Source organism: Conger conger, chromosome 10 (genome assembly GCF_963514075.1).
Source record: "Conger conger chromosome 10, fConCon1.1, whole genome shotgun sequence".
Classification (NCBI taxonomy): Eukaryota; Metazoa; Chordata; class Actinopteri; order Anguilliformes; family Congridae; genus Conger; species Conger conger.
This window is the reverse complement of record NC_083769.1, coordinates 24,642,750-24,662,864: the sequence shown is the minus strand read 5'-3', so window position 1 is coordinate 24,662,864 and position 20,115 is coordinate 24,642,750. Positions and strand designations below refer to the sequence as shown.

Here is a 20,115-nt window from a genome sequence, read left to right as displayed (position 1 = left end):
CCAAAACGCTCCAGTGTCAACCGTAAGGGCTTACTGCCCAGGCCAGCCATTCACAGCATCCTACACCCATCTTAACTACCTGCTAATGTCCCGCAGTTTACAAGACAGCTTAACTGCGTGGACGTAAAAGGGAGAAAGCTTTGCAGGCTGGATTACAACACGCAGGTTTCCATTTCAGGACTGGAAATGAAGACAATGGTTGTGAGAGAGAATGAAATGGCAAACTGTGATGTGCTGCTTCACGCTTAAAGAATAGAGCTGTGGCAAAATATGAAATCAGCGGGTTCAAGTGCAGCCTCTACCTTCACAAAACGTAGGCTAGGGGTGCAACAGATTCAAACCTGAGCCAAATAATTACTACAATACCTGAACCATTAAGAGATACCAGTAAAATTCCAACATATTACAAACAATTGTAATAGCAACAGATAATTTCACAAAAATTCTCAGTAGGCATATACAGCGACATTCTTTCATACCTTTGCATTGGCCATTTTGTTTTGATAATTCTCAAGAATGTCATCACCATCCATTCAAATGTTGCAGGCGTCTAATAAAAGCATTTCAGAAACATATTCGACCCAGGTTTAAAGACACACGACTCCAAACGGTTTCTTCCTTGCCCACTGCACAGTACTACAGCCCACGACGGGCCTGTAATGGTCTGGTACAGCATCATGATGTTTCATGCACCAAGAACCCAGATCAGCTCCCTGTGTGAAACACCCTGCCTCGCATTCTTGCTTCTCTTTGTCAAAAAAGCCGTAATACTGATAAATCCATGTAACCGACATAGGAGCCCATGTTTGTTCTATTATGAATGAAATGCGGTACAGCTGTTTGTACTGCTAAGTCACAGGCCCTTCCTGAATTTACGAGGACGTAACATCACAAGCTTTAAATACCCTGTGCCCTGTGCAAATGAGGAACCCAAATAGTAGCCTACTTCCAGCAGCCTTGCAGTTGTGTTCTTGTAGCACTGCTGCATTTATCTGGTCCAGCAACCGCAGGGACCTTACCACAGCTCAAAGATATCCGTCAACGCTTGTGTCATGACATCCAAAAACTTTCCCCTTCCCGCTCTATTAATACATTTCTTCCAATATCCCCTGCTGCCACTGCAGAGTCACCGCTTCAAGCTGTCAGGACCACCGAGCCCAATTCCCCGCGATACGCGCGACCCAGTTCTCCCGCCCGCAAAGAGCGGGATTGCCTTGTCCGTTCTAGTTAGAGTTGATGTTCAGCGCTAGGAGCGCCTGCAGCTCTTCTCTAGCTCTTTACCAGGCAGTTTCTGGTTTGAGGATGCACAGTGCAGGAATGTTAGAAAGCCAAGGCAGCCTCTTTCTGCATCACCCATTCATCACTTTCATCAATTATTCAGTCTTTTCAACAAGAAAGGACAGAGTTGTCATAGTACTGTAATACTGTAGGCTATTTTGATATACCTGAGCATACCCGTGGTTTCAGAAGAGCTAACCTTGTATCTGTCCATCTGGGCCTACCTGATCAAATGCAGCAAGCTGCTCTGGATTAAAAGAGGGGATACTGCTTTAAATGTCTCCCCGGCTATGAATCTGGATTGGGATCAGCAGACCTTTTGGGCGACAAATGATTTCAGAGGAAAAGTTTGCAAATCGAAAACATGTAGCCAGCCCACAATATGGGAGCCACCACATCCACCCACGCTCGCCACCACTATGCAGGAAAGGTGGGTGCAGTTTGTGAGACCACAACCACTTCCTTCTCACACCTTGAAGCGTGTGACCGCAGACTCCACATCAAAGGCCTGCAGCCTGCAGGCACCTCTCTCCGCCAGACTGCTGAAGATGCAGCTAAGATGGAGGACAGAGTATCGAGCTGCAGTACATGCTAAACTTCCCAAGGGATGAGAAGAGAGGAACTTGGCCTTATCTACACCAGGCAGTGCAGTGCCAACAGGATGCAACAGAAAAAGAGCTTTTCAAATTCAGAAAAAGAGCCTTTCACATTCCAAAAAAGGAAACGAGCCCCGCATTTGTCAGCTATTGCCACTGTGCCGGAAAGCTTACAGCTACAGATAAATAGAGAATGTGAAACCATCAATAAGCTGACATTACCAATGCTTACGTTCAGTTCTGGTGTCTGCAAATGCAGAGAACTTGCTCAGAAATAAGCAAATAAAAAAAATAAAAAAGGGTTTAGACAGGAAATTGCAAATGTAACTGAACTTGCAAAAATAGGATGTGGTACAGAAGAGGTGGGGTTCAGTGGGACGTTGTGCTGACGCTGTAAGACAAACTCTTTTTTTTTTTTTTTTTTTTAAACAGGTTTGAAGTGCATGTATAACAGCCCTTATGGGCCGGCGGGAGCCAGCCTGTGCAGCTGGGCAGGTGGGCCAATCACTGCTGAGCACAACAGCCACATCTGGGTCAGGAGACCTCAGGCTGAGGTTCAAATGTAGATGCATCAATCGCCCTCCAAGAACAGGGAATGCGCACACACAGCGGTTATATCTATTAATCTGCTGCTCACAAAACCGTGTTTGTTTTCTGCCGCACCAGGAGAATTGCTGAACGAATCTGAAGCCTTTCAAAGAAAGGGTCAAAACAGGTCAGAGGAAACATACATCAGCAGGAGTTCATAAGAGGTGGCATGTTTTCCACTGAAACATACATCCATGATAGGGAAGCTACTTGTTTCGTTCCTACAAAGTGACCACAGAGGATAAAAATAACAATGGTCTTTAAGCCTGTTTTCAGTAAGAGGTCTTATTAGGAACTAAATTGTTGTGGTTTTACTGCCAAGTTTAGTTTCTAGTTCAGACAGTTTTTTCTAAAGAACAAAAAACAGTAGTTACTCACTCTGTGAAAGATCTTTCCCACAAAGTATCAGCATCCTCACAACACTATAAAGACTCTAAATCTATAATAATAATAATAATAATAATAAAGGCCAGCCACCATCTATTCACAGCAACTGTAGAATCAAGTGAAGAATGGACCAGGAACTGGTGCCTTCGACAGGACAGAAGCTCTGGTCTGGTGTGGTCGGACGTGGTTTGGTATTGAGACATTTGCCATCGGAGAATCCCAAACTGCCATTCCAGCAGTCATTTTATACAGGATGAAAGCATCATTCCGATGTATAAGGATTCTTACAAAACTGACAAAACGGGATACTCAAAAATGGGAAAGGCAATGTCCTGCAATGGCAACGGCATTAAGAGGGACCTTCCTTAGTGCTCTCGTCTCCGTCTATAGCAAGAATTCAAGGCGGAAATGTTCGAGTAATTTGTCATGCCCATGTTGCTTTTGATTCTGTTTCTCAGACGTCATCAGCTGATCGGCCTGGGTTCAAACTGCAGGTCATGAGTGAGGATAATGATCATAAGTGCCAAAGCACCAGTCAGCACTGGTTCTGTTTGTTTGCGTTTGTTGCTTATTAGCAGATAAGATGGCCATGACCATGTATAATTTGATAGAATATGCGTTTGCTGTTCTGTTATTATTCACACCAAGGGACAAAAACAATCCAGGATCAAACAAGGCCCTAATTATGGTGTGACAGCTGGGACTTTCAACCACTGCTAAACAATGTCACCTCTGGACTGAGTCATTGATGTATGAGAAAGCACACAAACAAGATAAATGACCTGCACACGTCACAGGCCGACACGTACACCAATATATCCATGAGACATTAATAAAATAAAAATTAAACAACATGTTCAACATAAATAGTGCTAATGTGACTATGAATTTCTGCTAGTTATGGATTTCACCGTTTTTTTCTCAACTGCGGTAAAAGTAGATCGAAATGGAAAACATTTAATGATGATAGTAACCAGCAGGTGGTATATTATCGAACATTACACTAAACCTTTACTAAACTGGCAAGCCTGGAGGCTTGAAACGTGAGTTCATAAAATAGCTTGCTAACCCCTTCAGGTAACCAGCAGGCATTCTAACATGTGCAAGCCCACATTTTGGGATGGATAGCTCTACCATGATTTGCTTGCCAAGTAAGTTTGTAATAATAACACACTATCGTACAAGCATTGTCTGCATCAGATTGCAGTCAAATTCATCCTGGCAATGACCAAATGTTCAGCTTTCATCTGATGGGCATGCTTGTTTGCAAGGTCAGTCAAAACAAAAATGTGTGCAACTTGAAATCAGCATGTTAATTAGCATTGCTGCTGTTGTTGTGGGGGGCTAGAGACCTTTCGCATTTGCATTAGAGTGCGCTTTTTGCATTTAGAGTAAGTCAATTCAAACCACATGAATTTATCCATTTCCATCAACTCAGAACACAGCACATTTGCCCAAAGCAGCTCCAACCACTATACGGTTAATTCTCTCATTATTAATTTCCAGATGTAGTACAATAAACACCAAGGGCCTGATTCAGACTCGGAAGACTTGCACACTTTCTTAGGTTATATGTCTTAGCTCAAAGTTAACGGGTTTCCTAAGCAGGTATTCAGGCCAGTCTTGCGCATCTGCTTACAGTATAGCCTACTTGATACTGGTAAACACTTCCTTGCATGTACTGGAAAACATATGTCCTTTCCTCTGCTGTCGAACAAGATTAGCAGCAGACGGATTAATATCAGCATACATTTTCGGCAAAATATTTTTTATCTATTTGTTTTTAGATTGGGAAATCGTTGTACTGTTAAGATTTGGCATTTTTGCCAAGGGCTGAAAAAAGGTTGGTGAAGGCTGCTGTTGAGATGGCGAGCTAGGAAGCTGGGAAATATCAGGCCAAGTTGGGTGAATTCAGTATTTTTTGGTAATTCATTCATCATCTAAATTCCTTTCATTTGCAGATCACTTGCACACCCAAGTCAAAAAGTGCTTAAAGGTGTACAATGTTGTACCTCGGCTGATGGTGTGCTCACGCACTGGGGCTGTGAATAAGCTCCTGAGTGTCACAAATAGTCTAAAATAGCACTTTCATATGGTGATATAAAAAAGCCATCGTCTAAAGGATTCATCATCCTGACATATTTTATATGCGTGCGCTCAACTGACCTTTCCTTCTGCAAGAACTGGGTTGACAGAAGGTGACATTTTAACCACCTTCTTCTGTGGGTGAGTGTAACATTTCTGCAGCCGCAGTTCAATATCTTCAAAGGTGCTTCATCCATAACCATAACGCACCTCCTCAATGCCCCGGAGACGACGAGAGGAACGCGAGCAGAAGCCGTAATAACGGAGTGCCATAACCTGCGCTTCGGGAGTAATAACATAATCGATCCTCCCTACCCATTAACGAGGTCTGGAAGTAAAAAGACATTCATCAAGACATGATATGGATGCAAGTCTGATAGGAAAATAATACGCTGCAGTATTTGCGTGGTAGTGGTCCCTAGAATTGCGACCATACTAACCAAGTGGCAAATGTTTTTATGAATAAGCCTAGATATCAATATGCTACTCCTTCCAAGGTGCGATCACTTTATGAGAGAAATGGGGAAGAAAGAACAATTCAGCAACCCATTTTCAAAGGGCATCATCTAGACCCATGATCTCAACCTATTTTAGCACTACCAGCTAGCTCAACAGGCCGGTAGATCACCGCCAGGGAAAATAAACAAGTCTGCCATGAAGTCTGCAGATTTTGCTGGTGTTTGAGAACTGCTGACAACATACATTAGGAAGCACCTGGTCAGGCACATTCATATGCCAACACATCTGCCATTCTTTGATCTCACAGAATTAGCTAATTTAGCAAGCCTGCTCCAACATAAATTCATTTTTACAACAAATGCATTCCGCCGCCTGCCCTGGTCGATGTGCAGGCCTACAGGAAAACAACAGTAAGCAGAACTTAAATGATGACATGGACTGAAAGGCTAAAGACTAGCTGCTGTTCCAGGACTTTTTCTGAAGCAATAAAGGTTAAACTGGCTTGCTCGACAAAAATGAAGACCAACAAAGACTTGAACTTGCAACCTGCAGGTCAGAGGCCCTGGTCCACAACCCTTCACACTTCAATATTATAACCAATTACGAATGAGAAAAAGAAGTCCATAGGGCAGTGGTCAGATGCCAGATGACTGCTTGAACCTCCTGGGCTAATGTTGCCCCCAGCAGACTGACACCAATTGACAAAGCAGAGCAGGAAGATAAGCAGAGAGGTCACTTGACAGGCAGCAGAAGAAGAAAGCCTCACTAACCTCTCCGACATGTTAGAGGCATAACATTCAAGACTGTGTGGTTGTGTGATTTCTTTAAAGAAATATGAGATTATATACATATATAAGCATTATACGTAGCAATATGTATTGCTTTAAAGCTTACAAGCCAAATGTGTAAACACAACATAACCACACAGAAGACTTCTCACAGCAGAGAAGAAGGAAGTAGCCTCAGCGGTGACAGAGATGCAGTCAGCAAAAACACTTGTGCCCACATTATTAGAACTGCATTAAAGAAATAACTCAATAGCATGAGGGAACTCAAGAGAAGCCTACACTCACAGAGGGGAGGGGGAAAAACTCTTGCCTATAGCAGAAGGAGAAAAGAACATTGACTTCAAAAGGCAATGGTAGCATTTAGAAAGGACCATTTTCGCTTGCTTCACTTCCTGAGGGAGAGAGCACACTCAGACAGACACAGGCCTGGTTCTCCGTGATTTTCTACGGTCAGCAGGCTTCACTGCAAGGGACCCCAACTCAGCAGACACACCAAATCCGCAGAACCCCTTACACACAGCTGGGAATCCTGTTAGGAAACGACCTGGAAGCGGAAGGGGTTCAGACCAGTGGTTACTGCTAACCTGGGTGCCCATATCACATCATGAGATGCCAGGTCTCCTCTCACAGCCCATCATAACCTTTAACCGAGGGTATTTTATAATACGGTCGTGAGTCATGGCTCCCTGCTTCCCTTTTTGGGAGCTTCAATTGGATGAAGGAGATGAGATGGTGCTGAGACTTGACACACCTTGCTTGAGGTCTGGGTTCCCCAAAGCTGTTTATTTACAAAGAAGGCGAGATGGCAGAAGCCTGGCTTTCTGGCAGGGCTGTTCAGTTACAGGCACCAAACAAAGGGGAGCGGAGGGGGATGCTGAGGTGCAACGTCCCTACCCCTGATAGGGACAAGAATACAGCTTACATACAGCATACGTTAGGGCTGCCTGCTAGTCGATCAGGTTCCTTGAGCGTGTTTCAAGCTGCGGACCTGCCATGCAGGAACGAGAAGCATTCCGTGTCACATAGCGCTGCCCCAGCTTTCCTGGAACACTGCATGTCTGAGCACGCCGCCCATACTGCTCTTGGGAGCAAACAGAGAAACAGCATGAATTCAACAGACACAAACAACTCTGCACTGAGCACTGTCTTTCTGGCTCAATCAACACTTAATGCTGAAGTGTGACACATTTGAGATTTCTACAGTACTCAATTTAATCTTGAAAACTGACACATTTCAATCCATGTGGGCCAAGAGTAGTCTTGAAAAAAGTGAACACAGGAAAAAATGTCTGCATGTACAAAGGATTTAAGCAGTACAGAAGAACCCTGTTTATCCAAACTTCACGTATCCAAACTGACCGGGTAACCTAACAGGCTTTGGTCCAGTTACTCTAGATATGAAAAGAAAAACTCTACTTAGTCTAGAAATGGAAGGTGCAAAGCACAAAATAATCTAGAAATGAAAGTGATTTTCTTTTTTTCCTCAGAAGAATCCTGGGTTCCTCGTTTCTTGAATGCATCATTTTAAAGTATGAGAGAAGGCCAAGAGCTTTTTAGCTTGGATAAACTGAATCAAAGCTGTCACACCACAAAACCACAGGAGGACAAATTGAACCAAAACAAACAGCGCAAACCGTACAACACATTGTCACAAGTGCTAAAGGTAACATACACAGAGATGTCAACATAGCCTCTAGGTCTGATATTTAGGCCTATATGGTTACAGGAGAGCATTAAAGAGGAGGACTTTGCTCACAGGGGACAGCATTGTCTGTGGTCCAGGACAAGTATAAAGCCTCCAAAGCGCCCCTTTCAAGTTCCTCATTCTGCCCTCAGTGACATTGTGTCACTGATACCAAATATGTATTCATTTCCCTTAACTAAGAACATACATGGGCCAGCACATCATCTGAGACCTACGCCTTGGTAAAAAATTTAGCAAGACGAGGAAAAACATCTTAATGCATGGCATTAGTGGGTGCAGTATCACATGGCGCACATCGCCTCTGACGACCAACAATTTGGGAACCGCGGTCTACTGGGCCATCCTAACTGGAAGGGAGAGGTATGGAAGGAATGGAAGGAATGGCCGTATGAGTTAGGTACTTGATATTAGAACTTAAAACATATTGACACATTTGATTCCACAAGTTAATCAAATGAAACACTTGTAACAATCCCCAGGAAGAACACCATGCTATGTTCAATATCAGTGGCCGGGGAATCAATAATTGAATGCGGAAAAGATTTGCTGGGAGGGCTAAACTCAAAACAAAGCTGCAGAGGATGGTATGGGATTGAGCTGGGTGTTGTAAGGAAGAGGTGAAATGCTGCCAGTGCCTGCCACACAACCTTTCCGGCTTAGGCTATATGATGCTAACCTCATCATCATTATCGCTGGGGAGAACTGCCAGACATTGATCGGGCATAGCAGATCCAACAGCATTTGTGTGGCCACATCATATGCTGGGTGTTATGACGCAATAGTACTTAGACTCAGTCACACACATATACATGCACACAAACACACTTGTTTTGACAAATGTGAAATTGTCAGTTCAGTTGAATACTCCCTCAACACCACACACAGAATAATGCTATAACATCAGCGTACCTAGCAACAATGTGGTAGACTGTTTTTGTCAAAGGCACAAAGTGACCAAGGGACAATTTTCTGGCATCTCTTAGTCATCATATATGGAAAGTATAACCTTTTTCCTGGGGACATGAAAATTACGTACTTCAAAAATAAGAAATGAGCAGCTGTTCCCCCCAAGGTGTGCTGGCGTAAAGACGTCTGCACCTTGACGTAATTTATTTTGGTCAGACCTGCATTTGCCACATGCTGTTCTATAATTGCAGGAGGGCTTCCAAAGGTAACCTTGGCATCTGAAGGACAATGCTTCTGCATTATTCATTAGGAAAAAAAGGAATGGAATAAAACTATTAACTAGGTCGTTTTCATCCAAAGTGCACCTGGGAACCTGGAAAATAGAATTCCGAATAGACAATATGGACTTATTCGACAACGCACGCCTTAACACAACATACTTTTAAAACATATCTTTTACTTTTAAGTTTATGTACGTTCAGTCCATGAAAATATGGGTGGTCAGTTCAGCGTTCACTGTATTGTTTTGACAACAAAGTTAGGCTAAATTGCCTTGAATGCCGTTTATCTAAAGCTATGGCAGCACATCTGTGTACGCCTCACGACTAGTTCAGATCAGATGGTGTTTAAAAAGTCACCATCAGCGCATCAGGGTCACACGATTTTAGAGCTGAGATAGACCGCTCCCGCTTTGATTTGAACAAATAAAAGTACTGTGCCGCACGCTGATGCGCACTTGTTTCATCCAAACAAAAGCATAACCGGATAAAATATAGGGCACACTCAGCATCTGGAAACAGACGTCATTTGAGGTTGAAACACGCAAATATAACACGCGCTTGGTGAGTAAATTACCATGCAGATGTGAAGGGCTGAATAATGATTACACCTTTAAAAGCATGCTTGCTGACTGGAGCAAGCTCTAGACGAAAAACGACGGAACAAAAGCGGAAGAATCATGACCCGTTTCGCTGTGATGTTTTCAATGTATTGGTTTTTATCATGAGTTTATATCCTCACAACGATACGCCCCTTCACTACTCGTATTCATTACTACAGCATATTAGAAATGGATAAAACATGTTCGATTAAAAAAAAAAAGGAAATTTCACCAAATCTTGTAAATGTGCGAAAATGATATAGCCTAGACGCGATAAAAATTTGCTTGGTGATTTCCCAAAAATCTTTCCCAAAAGTCTAGCAGGCAAAATTTCTAGTGGCAGTACGTTTCTAATAACCAACTACCAAGATACCTAGCAAGGTGATTGTGTTCACGTTAAGTTGAAAGCATAAAGATAATAAAAAAGAGACCAGGACCTAGCTTGTGAACCAGAGTTAGGCAAGTTAGCCATCTAACCAACACAAGTGTTACTTTGTGTGTGCCGCAGCCAAGATACCTACATGCCCTGTGTTAATATGTTATTAAACATGGCGAGGGGAGAAAGGGAGGTGCACTTCATAAATGGAAGCAAATATTTAAGGAATGTCTTTGCCCATTAGCTTGCTAGCTAAAATGTAGGTTAAGGTGTGACCGGTTGGTTTGCTACTGCGTGCTTTTCAACTGGCGAAGGTAGCAGTGCCAAAACGTATTGCACAAGACTCAAGGAGCAATCGGTACCTCACAGTTTTGTCTTTTACAGCTTGCCTTGGAAAATCAATTCTAATGCACTTCAAATAGTTGTGATTTCAAAGCCGCACACAAATCAGTCCGTTTGAACAATAAAGCACAACAAGCTAGCAAATTGGCTGCAGTCAAATCGTACCAAAGACACATCCAAAGAAGAGAATTAAACCGCGCTTTATGTAGCTAGCCCCCCCCTGGTCAGAACCCTAGATCCAACTCAGCCCACACAACTCCTCAGTCCTCGACTCACCTGAGCAAACTGGAGAGGGGGTGAGATGATGAACTGCCACTGCCGCTGCTTCCCCCAGTTCCCGAGGATCCGCTACCGGTCCCTGCCGATTGTCGCTTCCCAGAGAGAAGCTTTTCAACGGCGGCAAGATTGCCTGTGCGGGCCGCCTCCAGGAGTTCCTGCTCCTTCCCCATTCTCAGTTCGAGAAGGGAGAGGGAGAGAGGGGGGGAAAAGGGGGAAAGCAACTAAGCGGTACCAGTTCAGATAGAATTCCTTTACGTTGCTCTTTCCGCCTGAAAAGCGTGCTTGCTTTGGCAGTACCGAGGAAAACAATAGTACCCTCCACCGCTGGTTTAGACTCCAGAGTTGTACTATAACCAACTGCCCGATTCCCTCTCCCGTCAGACGCTCCGGGGAAAGTTTCTTTCAGCAGCACCGGGCAAACTTCCTTCGACTGCCGCTGACACGTCACTTCCTTGTGCCGTCCTTCTTGGTATGACGTAAAAATAAAAATATTTACGTCATTCCGCAACTTTGACCGTAGAAAGATCGGTGGAATACATTCCTGGTTCATTATGGTAAACGAGTTTTAAAAACGTCTCAGTCGCTGAACTATAATTGTTTGTATTCTGCTACATTGTCACACTCGGATATGGCTAGATTATGGCTAATACAAATATCTAATGTACTTTCAATATATCCACTTTGCAACATTCATAAATACAAAAAAAACAAACTCATGGGAATATGTGAAGTTGAGTCTGATGTAAAAAAATAATCTTCAGGGAATTATGGAGAAACATGTTCAAATAAATAAATGCCTATATATGGGCCATTGGTTTATCATAAATAGTTGCCGGTTCGATCCCCCGCCCGGGCTGTGTCGAAGTGTCCCTGAGCAAGACACCTAACCCCCAGATGCTCCTGACGAGCTGGTCGGCGCTTTGCATGGCAGCCAATCGCCGTTGGTGTGTGAGTGTGTGTATGAATGGGTGAATGAGAAGCATCAATTGTACAGTGCTTTGGATAAAGGCGCTATATAAATGCCAACCATATCGGCCGCCAGTTTTACTCTGAATGATATTGCTGACTGAAGACTCGCCTCTTCAGGCTGCACCTTTCCCTCCCTACCTCACCACCATGATTAGCTTGTATATGCCTTAGACTATAATGGCACTAATATATAGATATTGTTGTGTTGTTTTGTATTAGCTATTGTATTGTTGTACTCGGGGTATTCTAGCTGACAACCATGGTATGCTAGCTCGTAAGTTGATATATTCTTCAAGGGTTCCGATTGTATCTGTATGGTCACGCTAGGACTCGGAACCGTGCTGTCCTCTAGGGTCCTCTTCACACTTGTTCCTGTGTTCAATCTGCACTTCATTGTACGTCGCTCTGGATAAAAGCGTCTGGTAAATGCCTTGTAATGTAATAATGTAATGTAATAATATTCATTGCGTGTTTTTTCAGTTGGAAAATAAAGATGTTTAAATACATTAAAGGTAGTAACTTAAATTAATCAGCAAATTATTAATAAAGATGTGAAATCACTAGCATAACGTGATCATTTCCACACCACAGATACATTTCCTTGAATTGCATTAATGCAGAAGAATTTAGGACGACATGACACATATTGAAAGGGAAATAAATGTTAGGAGAAAGTTTATCGATTATTGCTTTTACTGCAGTTCTGGGATCCGTGGCTTTAACGCTGTAACCTAATAAAGTTGATTCAAACCGGAAAAGGAAGTAATTACCTTACAAGCTACATCCATTCTTCTGCATCGCTGGGTAGATTGTCTATTTGCTCGTTATGCTATCCAATTATTTGTCTATATGAATGCTACAAGCGTCTCATCATAATTAATTGCTTGTTGAGTGGTTCAGTGTCTCAGAAAAATCAAATGAAGGACCTAAAATATTTAAAAGAACAAAGGCTTGAAAGCTTTCTTGAAATTTGAAATTTCGGACGTTATCGTAAGCTTCGTGTCCGTGTTTTGTCTAAATTGTATACATTTAGAAACCGATCCACTATCAGAATTCACACTGTTAAATCGTTAAGATTCGGATCGATTATTATCTCGGCACACTCATTTTCAAGGATGAGACAAGTGTAGTACTGTTTTAAGTAGCGGACTGTGGTATGGCCTAGTACATTGGTTCCCAAACTCGGTCCTGGAGTACTCCTGCGTATGCTGGGTTTTGTTCCAACCCCAATTGCCATAGAATCGTTTTCGTTAATCTTTCTTAATTCGGTCCTTTTCATCTTAAAATGTATTAGATTTGCAATGGCAAGAATAATAAAATGACCACGTACAAATTGTGCTTGTTGTACCATCTTGTAAACAATTACATAAGAGGTAACAAAAGACTGACGTTAACTAATAGGCTCATAATTACATACTTGAACATGTTTTTTCCCCCCTTAAATGTACCAACACAATGCAAGTTCGCCTTGTTATCATTTGCTTTGCATTTGAATTCTTCCAAATGGTTAGGTTCGGTGTCCAGATGTCAACACATTCCCCAATTAGGAGCCTACTGATACTGATACTACTGAGTTTTTAATTTGATCAGTTAAAAATAATTTACCACTTTTTATGCAATGTTTCTGTAAAATGTATGCATTGTTTTGCAATATAGCACGATAAGCACAATATGAACATATGAATCTTATACTTTATGGTATGCATAGCTATCTGACAAAATGCAGTATACAACAGCAAGTACTCCCTCTAAACATGAAAAGCACCTAATTAATTGAGTTTTGTTGCATGACATGATGGACCAACGATGATGATGTGAGGTAATGGCATTAGACACTTATGTGATGCATGTGATGCACTGAAGTACACAATCCTGCCCCTGAAAGCACCCCAATCCGTGTCTCCACCCATCAGCTGAAGACAAAGAAATCCACATGGTTATGAAAGGACAAAGTGTGTATATTTAACCCCAGACCCAGAAATGAGCAACCAAATTATGGATATTCTTGCTTTGTGTGTGTGGGTTTGAATCCCGCTGATTGGGCCAAACTGAAAGTGCATAGAGAGTGCATTAACTCCAACAGAAAGAGCAGCTTGATCCAGACTGCCCAGAGAAGCTTGGTTTCAGTGAACATACTCATCATGAAGTGAGGGGAAATGCTGCCCCTGTAGTCCAAATGCAGGAGGAGCACCGTGTGCTCCTCAGCACCATGCAAAATCAAAACACAACCAGGGGCCTGTATCACGAAGCAGGGTTATGGTTAGCTGGATAACTATAATAATAATAATAATAATAATAATAATAATAATAATAGCTACTTTAATAATAGTTTCCAACAGCTGCACGGATCTGATCGTGGTGACACAGGGGCTTGTAGCACCTGGAACAGCTCTTTTTACTTCGTTCCATGTTCCAGATTTGGGATGGTTCCATGTTTCGCTCAGTGCAGTTATCCAGCTAACTCAGTAATTGTGTTTCATGATACAGGCCACTGGGGTGCCTCCCTTCTCCATCCATTACAATATAGGCCTACTGCTTTTTCAGCACTTTAGGTTATCACTCTTCCCATCTCTGTACTGATGAATTTCTTCAAATTAATCAAAATATATTCAAACAAAATATATTTATTACAAGGAAAAAGTGTGATTGGCTTCTTGTAAGCCTTCACAAAATGTATGACATGGAAGTAGTAATGCTGCTCAAAATTGCAATAAAAGCCAAAGATTATCAAGTGAGCTGAGATTCATCTACTAGAACTAAAGTGTTTCTGTTTTACAACAGGTTACAGGAATAGAGATGGAAGGTTACAGGGGGCCCTCCAAGTGAAGCAAATTTACCAACGGGTTGTTTCTCTGACTATGGAATTAAGATCCTCATTTGACAGTTATTATGATATTTGAGAATTGGACCACACACTGCAAGCACATGGGTGTTATCAACATTTTTATTCAATCAGATCTGTAATACTTTCACACAAACTGTGCCGGTTCACAGAACCCAGTTGTAGTTCATAGCGAATGACGTGAAGACATTACAAAGAAAAGGTTAAAGTAGCAATTCCAAAACTTACGCATGATCAAATAGTGCCACAAAGGCTCCACAAGAGCTTGCATCGCTCAAACAACAGGAGAACAACTGGGGTCCCATCTTAAATATATTCCTTCAAGCCAGTAGTCTGAGGTTAATATGCAGTACCATACATTAATGTAGCCCACTTGTGACATCCAAAGGTAGACACAATTTCTTACAGAATTGATCTCTGTGCCAGTTTAGTAAAGACAGTCTTCTTTCACGTTACTGAGTTTTTCACAAAAATAAAGGCATGGAGGTCTTTAGTGAATTTACTTCATTGAAAAACTAGGGAATACACAGTTGTTAAAAAAGCATAAAGACCTGAAAATGTACACTACTTTATTCCGCTTCATTGTATTTTTAAATTAGAACCCCCGGGTTAGTCTTCCTCTCTTCATGAACATTAGAATGCATATGTCTCCATAAAAAGGTTTGATTTTGCACAAATATTCCTTCCCTTCAGTCTAATATCCATTAGCATACTTACATGGTTACATAACTGGACTGTTTATGCGCACCATTTCTTTTATTTTTTATTTGAGAAATAGACAAGTAAATAATGTTGCCCGGTTATTCAAATGCTTGATGTAACAGAGAGGGTAAATGGGCTTGGTGCAAAGACACAGGCAGGCTTCAGTGGCCTGCCCTGTGTGAGAGCAGGGGGTGCTGTCATGGTAACCTGTGCTTAGAGGTGCTGCAAAAGTCCCACTTGACAGGGAGTAATTGGAGCCTTAGCCCCACCCACCACTGCTCTTCAACTGGCTCCCACTGTTCCTTTAACATTGGGTTCATTCCCATCACTCGTTTTATCCTTCCTGGTCTCCTTGTACCTGGCCTGACCCAGAAATCCATTGATGTCCGACATTTTTAATGACATTCTAATATGTTAAATGTTCCTTCAAGGAGCCAGGAGCTAGGAGGCTCCCTAAGATTTCTTGAGCAAGGAAGCAATAGTGCATCCTTTGCGGAAGTATTATTTTTCTGAATGCGTGATGTATAAACGATTGACCTGTGGATTTACCTGTCCCAATCTGCCAGGCATCTGCCACAACTGTAACTGACGTGGATTTAAACGGACATTTTGAAGGAACAAGGACATTCTTCCTAGTTCACGTTTTCTCAATTCCCCCGTCATCACATCCTTTTCTTGTTCCTTTCCTTGCCTCCCCCAATGGGTGGAGTTAGGAGCAAGGAAACGATGCAAAGAAAGGAAGAGGTGGTAAAAAGAAGCGACTGGAACGAGCCCACTATCCCGTCACCTTGCACAAGCTCCAAGGCTACAGCCAGAACAGGCTTAAAAGTCTGTGCGCAGATGAACAATCACAAGCATCCGTCCCTCCAGGGTTGACCAATGACCACAGCCCAATGTGCTGTGTGGGGTAATGGAGCTAAAGATTCTGTAGACCCACCAGGTACTCAGCCCTGTATATTTAACACTGAATGTTCCGTCTCCCTACCACTGAAGCCAAAGCAGTCTAATCTGCTGTGAAGTTGTGAAGTTGTGTGACCAAGGACAACACTGTCACAGTGGTTGTTCTTTCCTTAGTTAGCCAATTTTATGAACTGCACCAGAAACCGCGGTAGTTAGGAAGTAGAACAGAGGGAATGCAGTTCTGTTCCAGTTCCACCGGCTGGGGTGTATGCAGATGTTTTGTTCATACCAATTACTCTGGCTCAGTTAGCGGATTAGCGTTACACACCCACACCAGTTCACTTATATTTGATGTCAGAGCAAAATGAGATGATTCTTCAGCGGTCATTCATTAAGGTAATCGAGAGATTGGACTAAATGGCAGGGCTAATTAAATAGTTAAAAGCAGAAGTTTGTGTGAATCCCAGACAGAGATATGGCCTTCCAAGTCCTTGTCCCTGCAGTAGAATATGGTGGGGCCTATGCACAGCCGTCAATCATTCTTTCTTTTTTTTTTTCATTTTAAAGTATTATAACCAGAATGACCAATAATGTAGTATCCCAGATGCACTGAATTCAGGAAATTGTCTTTTAGAAAGTAGTGAATGAAGTCTTGAAAGGAAGAGAAATGAGCAGTGGGGCACACGAGTACCGAACTGACCATCTCAAATCTCTCACACCTAGCCCCTCACCCTGTTCATCAAATCAATTCATTTATGGCCAGTAATACCAAACCTCATACTACTCACTGCACTGTAATGCATCAATCACTAATCCCACAGACATAACAAAATAATTCAAACAAACATTTGCACAAGTTCAGGTACAGTACACTTGTAAAGCACAGCTGAAGTAGTTTCACATTCTGCATTTCTAAAGCTATTTTTGTATTAGTACTTGGAGAAAACACTCGTCTTCCAAGCACCCCATTCCAGGTCCATTATGCAGTACACTTTAGTTTTTTGGAAGACAATGTTTCAGCCAGGTGTCAGCAATGACACATTATTGTGATGAATCGGTGACATAGATTTCAATGAAGTCAGCCAAGGACAACCTGTCTGAGACTTGCTGCAGAGACCTCTTCTGGCCACAAGAGGTCTCCAGTATCCAGTGAGTAGACCTATGCTTGAAATTAGACAAATAAATTTTGTGTCCATAGCAAAATTAGTAAATTAAAAATCTATCTTTAGAAGATCTATCATGTTCCAACAACTAACACCTTTTCACTAATGTACAGAACAAATGCCAGGAGTCTCCATGATGAACCAAGAACAAAATAACAACACTTTTAGAACATGCAGTCCATAGCCTGTTACATGAATATTAGAAATTATGGGAATTCTGAAAAGTGGAGGTTAGAGTTGTAGAACAATGTTTCCGACATATCAGTAGCAGCCTTCCAGTGACTTGTTAGACAGCTCAATGATGACAGTAACAGATAAAACCATTACCTGTAATGTGTTCCGGTACGTAACAATATAATCCCAGCAGCACTGCCTTCAGTATAGTACCTGATCATTCATTTCCAGTTTAATGTAGTTAGATATAATTTAAAAAGAGTACATTACTGACATCCCCTGAACTGATATGCTATCTCCAGTATGAGAGGTATCCTTCTTGAATAAGTGATTACCAGTAACAGGACACAGGGCATAAGTACATAATTATTTCTCATTTGGATTAAAGCACTAGCTAACAGTTTACCTTGTGCATATGTATGCATGTGTGAGTGCATGTGAGAGTGTGGCTCTCAAAATCTTCTAACTTAACATCAAAGTAAGGATGGTGGGAGTTGCAATTGAACGGTCCATTCAAAACCACACGAAAATAACATTTAAAATGAATAACACCTAGTGAGTCTTCCGTTAAAGACTCTTTAAAGTCAGAATCTTGAGGCTTTGGCACTCGAGTCAGGCACACAACATTAGTGTTTTCCCCTACAATATCCTTTGTTAGGCACCAAAAGCAGCTGGTATTGGTGTGTTGGGAGCTTCACACAGGTCAGCTACAGTTCATATACATCAACAGGTGCAACTGTTGACTGGTCACATGTACAGTATAGCATTTCATCCTGCCTTGTTTCAGAGAGAAATTGGAGGACGAGGACGCATGCCAACCTTGTCCAATGTAGGACAGGACTTCCATTTTGAAGACTACAGGACTGACTTGGTTGACTGGGATGTCATGGCAACAAACTGCTGATTCCCAGCTGTCCTGCCTTGCCTTGAGATGAGAATAACACTGATACACTACTTATCGAAGTAACATTTTAACCAAGGTCTACGTCACGGCGTATTTACATCCATTACCTTTAAGGGCACCTTCCCATTCCATTCAGCGAAAGGGACAATACGAGTTTTTAACTGAAATTCATCTGAACATTTCCCTTGGTTACAACATTAGCTTATTTTGCTCATTTGTCTGCACTATCCAAAATAACAGATAAGAATATAATTTCAAATGTACCTTTGATGCAAATACATTTGATCTGCAGGCCTAAAGCCCAAAGGAGGAAGTGTTTTGAGCCCACAAACACAACAGTACAGCAAGCTGTCCAACACAAAGAAAATACATTAATACTATTCTGCACTGGGTGAATTGTTGTTCCTGGTGTCCACACTAGGTGGAGCCAATCTCTAACCATATATACCTGTGCTTCGTCAAAAGTGCTGATCTTCACCTTCTCCTTCCCTAAAGAAATGGCTCCATTACATATTGTTATCTAGACAGCAGCCAATAAGAGTGCACACACACACACACATATATATATATATACAGACATAAGTTATGTACAACTATAAACAGTTCATACTGTACATTGCTCGTATTTCTAATGTCTACTTTTTTGAAGCCCTGTGGGCTCTTGTAAACTCACACACCTAAATTCTCTGAATACTAGTGGCCTTCACAACGTGCCTGAAGGTGAATTATTCCTGTATGAGGACAATGGATTTAAAGAAGACAAACAGAAGTACCGAGAGCTCTCTGGCAGTGAAACAGGCAACTGGTTTTTTGGCAAAAGTTATTCCAAACTAAGAGGACCTTGTTTGTTCTGCCGCTAAATTAGTAGTTGGACGAGTCTGTCTCTTATTAGACCGCGCTTGTTTAGACGTGAGTGTTTCCCACGCATTTGACTAGATTGCGTGTGCGAGTATGCAGGTTTATGTGTGTGTGTGCAGAATTCAGAATAGTGATGGTTCATTGCTGACAGATCCAGCAGGGATACCACATGCCACAGACAGGAAGGTTCTCCACTGTCCTTGGGTTGAGAGGAGAAGTTCACTGAACATCAGAAACTGAGGAAGGTGCACTTTTCAATGGATCACATGCAATATTACTCTCTGAGCCAAATTGCAAATGATCTTGATAGTATCAGTGAGGTGGGTCAAATTCCACTTTCCCAGGGAACTAGGAGAGCTTGCCTTACTCAACTGTGGTTGATTCACTCGACACAACTTCTTGTATGAATGCAATTCACCTTGGAGTTAAGTAGAAAACCATTCAGGTAGAGTAGGCAATTGATTTAGGTGTGACGCTGACCCTTCATTGATTGGTGGGACGCTGGATTGGGAAACGGAGAAGCAGATCGTGGAGGCTGGGGGCCCCAGCTGGTCACCTGCCCGAGGCTTCACGGGGAATAGCACCGCTATTGTGCGCCATTTTAGCTTCTCAAACTGGTGTGGGTCCCGTAGCGTGCTCCTCTAGCTGGCTGAAGCAGGGGAAACGGGGTTTGAGAAGCGCTGGGCCTTGTGCTTTCCCCCCACACTCCCGTACCTGCTCTCAGGAGCTCTGCCTGCTCCCGGGCTCACCGTTTTACCCTGCCGGACGCCTCCCTCCGCTGGGCAGGAGGTCAGAGGGTAAACAGCGGGTCGTACTTGCGGATCTCCAGCAGGAGGCGCTCCCTCTCCGAGGCAGCCAGAGCGAGAGCCGCCTGAGCGTCAGAGAGCTGGCATTCCAGGGACTGGGCCTGCACACGAGAGAGAAACGCCTCAGA

General features: G+C 42.5%; 2 protein-coding genes across 5 annotated transcripts in view; both read right to left on the bottom strand.

Annotated features, from left to right (window-relative positions):
- LOC133138399 (ankyrin repeat and SAM domain-containing protein 1A-like) overlaps positions 1-11,106 on the bottom strand; it is a 94,846-nt gene extending 83,740 nt beyond the window's left edge. For both annotated transcript variants that reach the window (XM_061257126.1, XM_061257127.1), the window contains exon 1: positions 10,667-11,106. In XM_061257126.1, coding sequence (XP_061113110.1) covers positions 10,667-10,839 — 173 coding nt within the window. In that variant the 5' untranslated portion in view covers positions 10,840-11,106. The remainder of the gene's footprint in view (positions 1-10,666) is intronic.
- Positions 11,107-14,568: 3,462 nt separating this feature from the next.
- Positions 14,569-20,115, bottom strand: part of bltp3a (bridge-like lipid transfer protein family member 3A) — a 31,037-nt gene continuing 25,490 nt past the window's right edge. For all 3 annotated transcript variants that reach the window (XM_061258237.1, XM_061258238.1, XM_061258239.1), the window contains one exon: positions 14,569-20,088. In XM_061258237.1, coding sequence (XP_061114221.1) covers positions 19,972-20,088 — 117 coding nt within the window. In that variant the 3' untranslated portion in view covers positions 14,569-19,971. The remainder of the gene's footprint in view (positions 20,089-20,115) is intronic.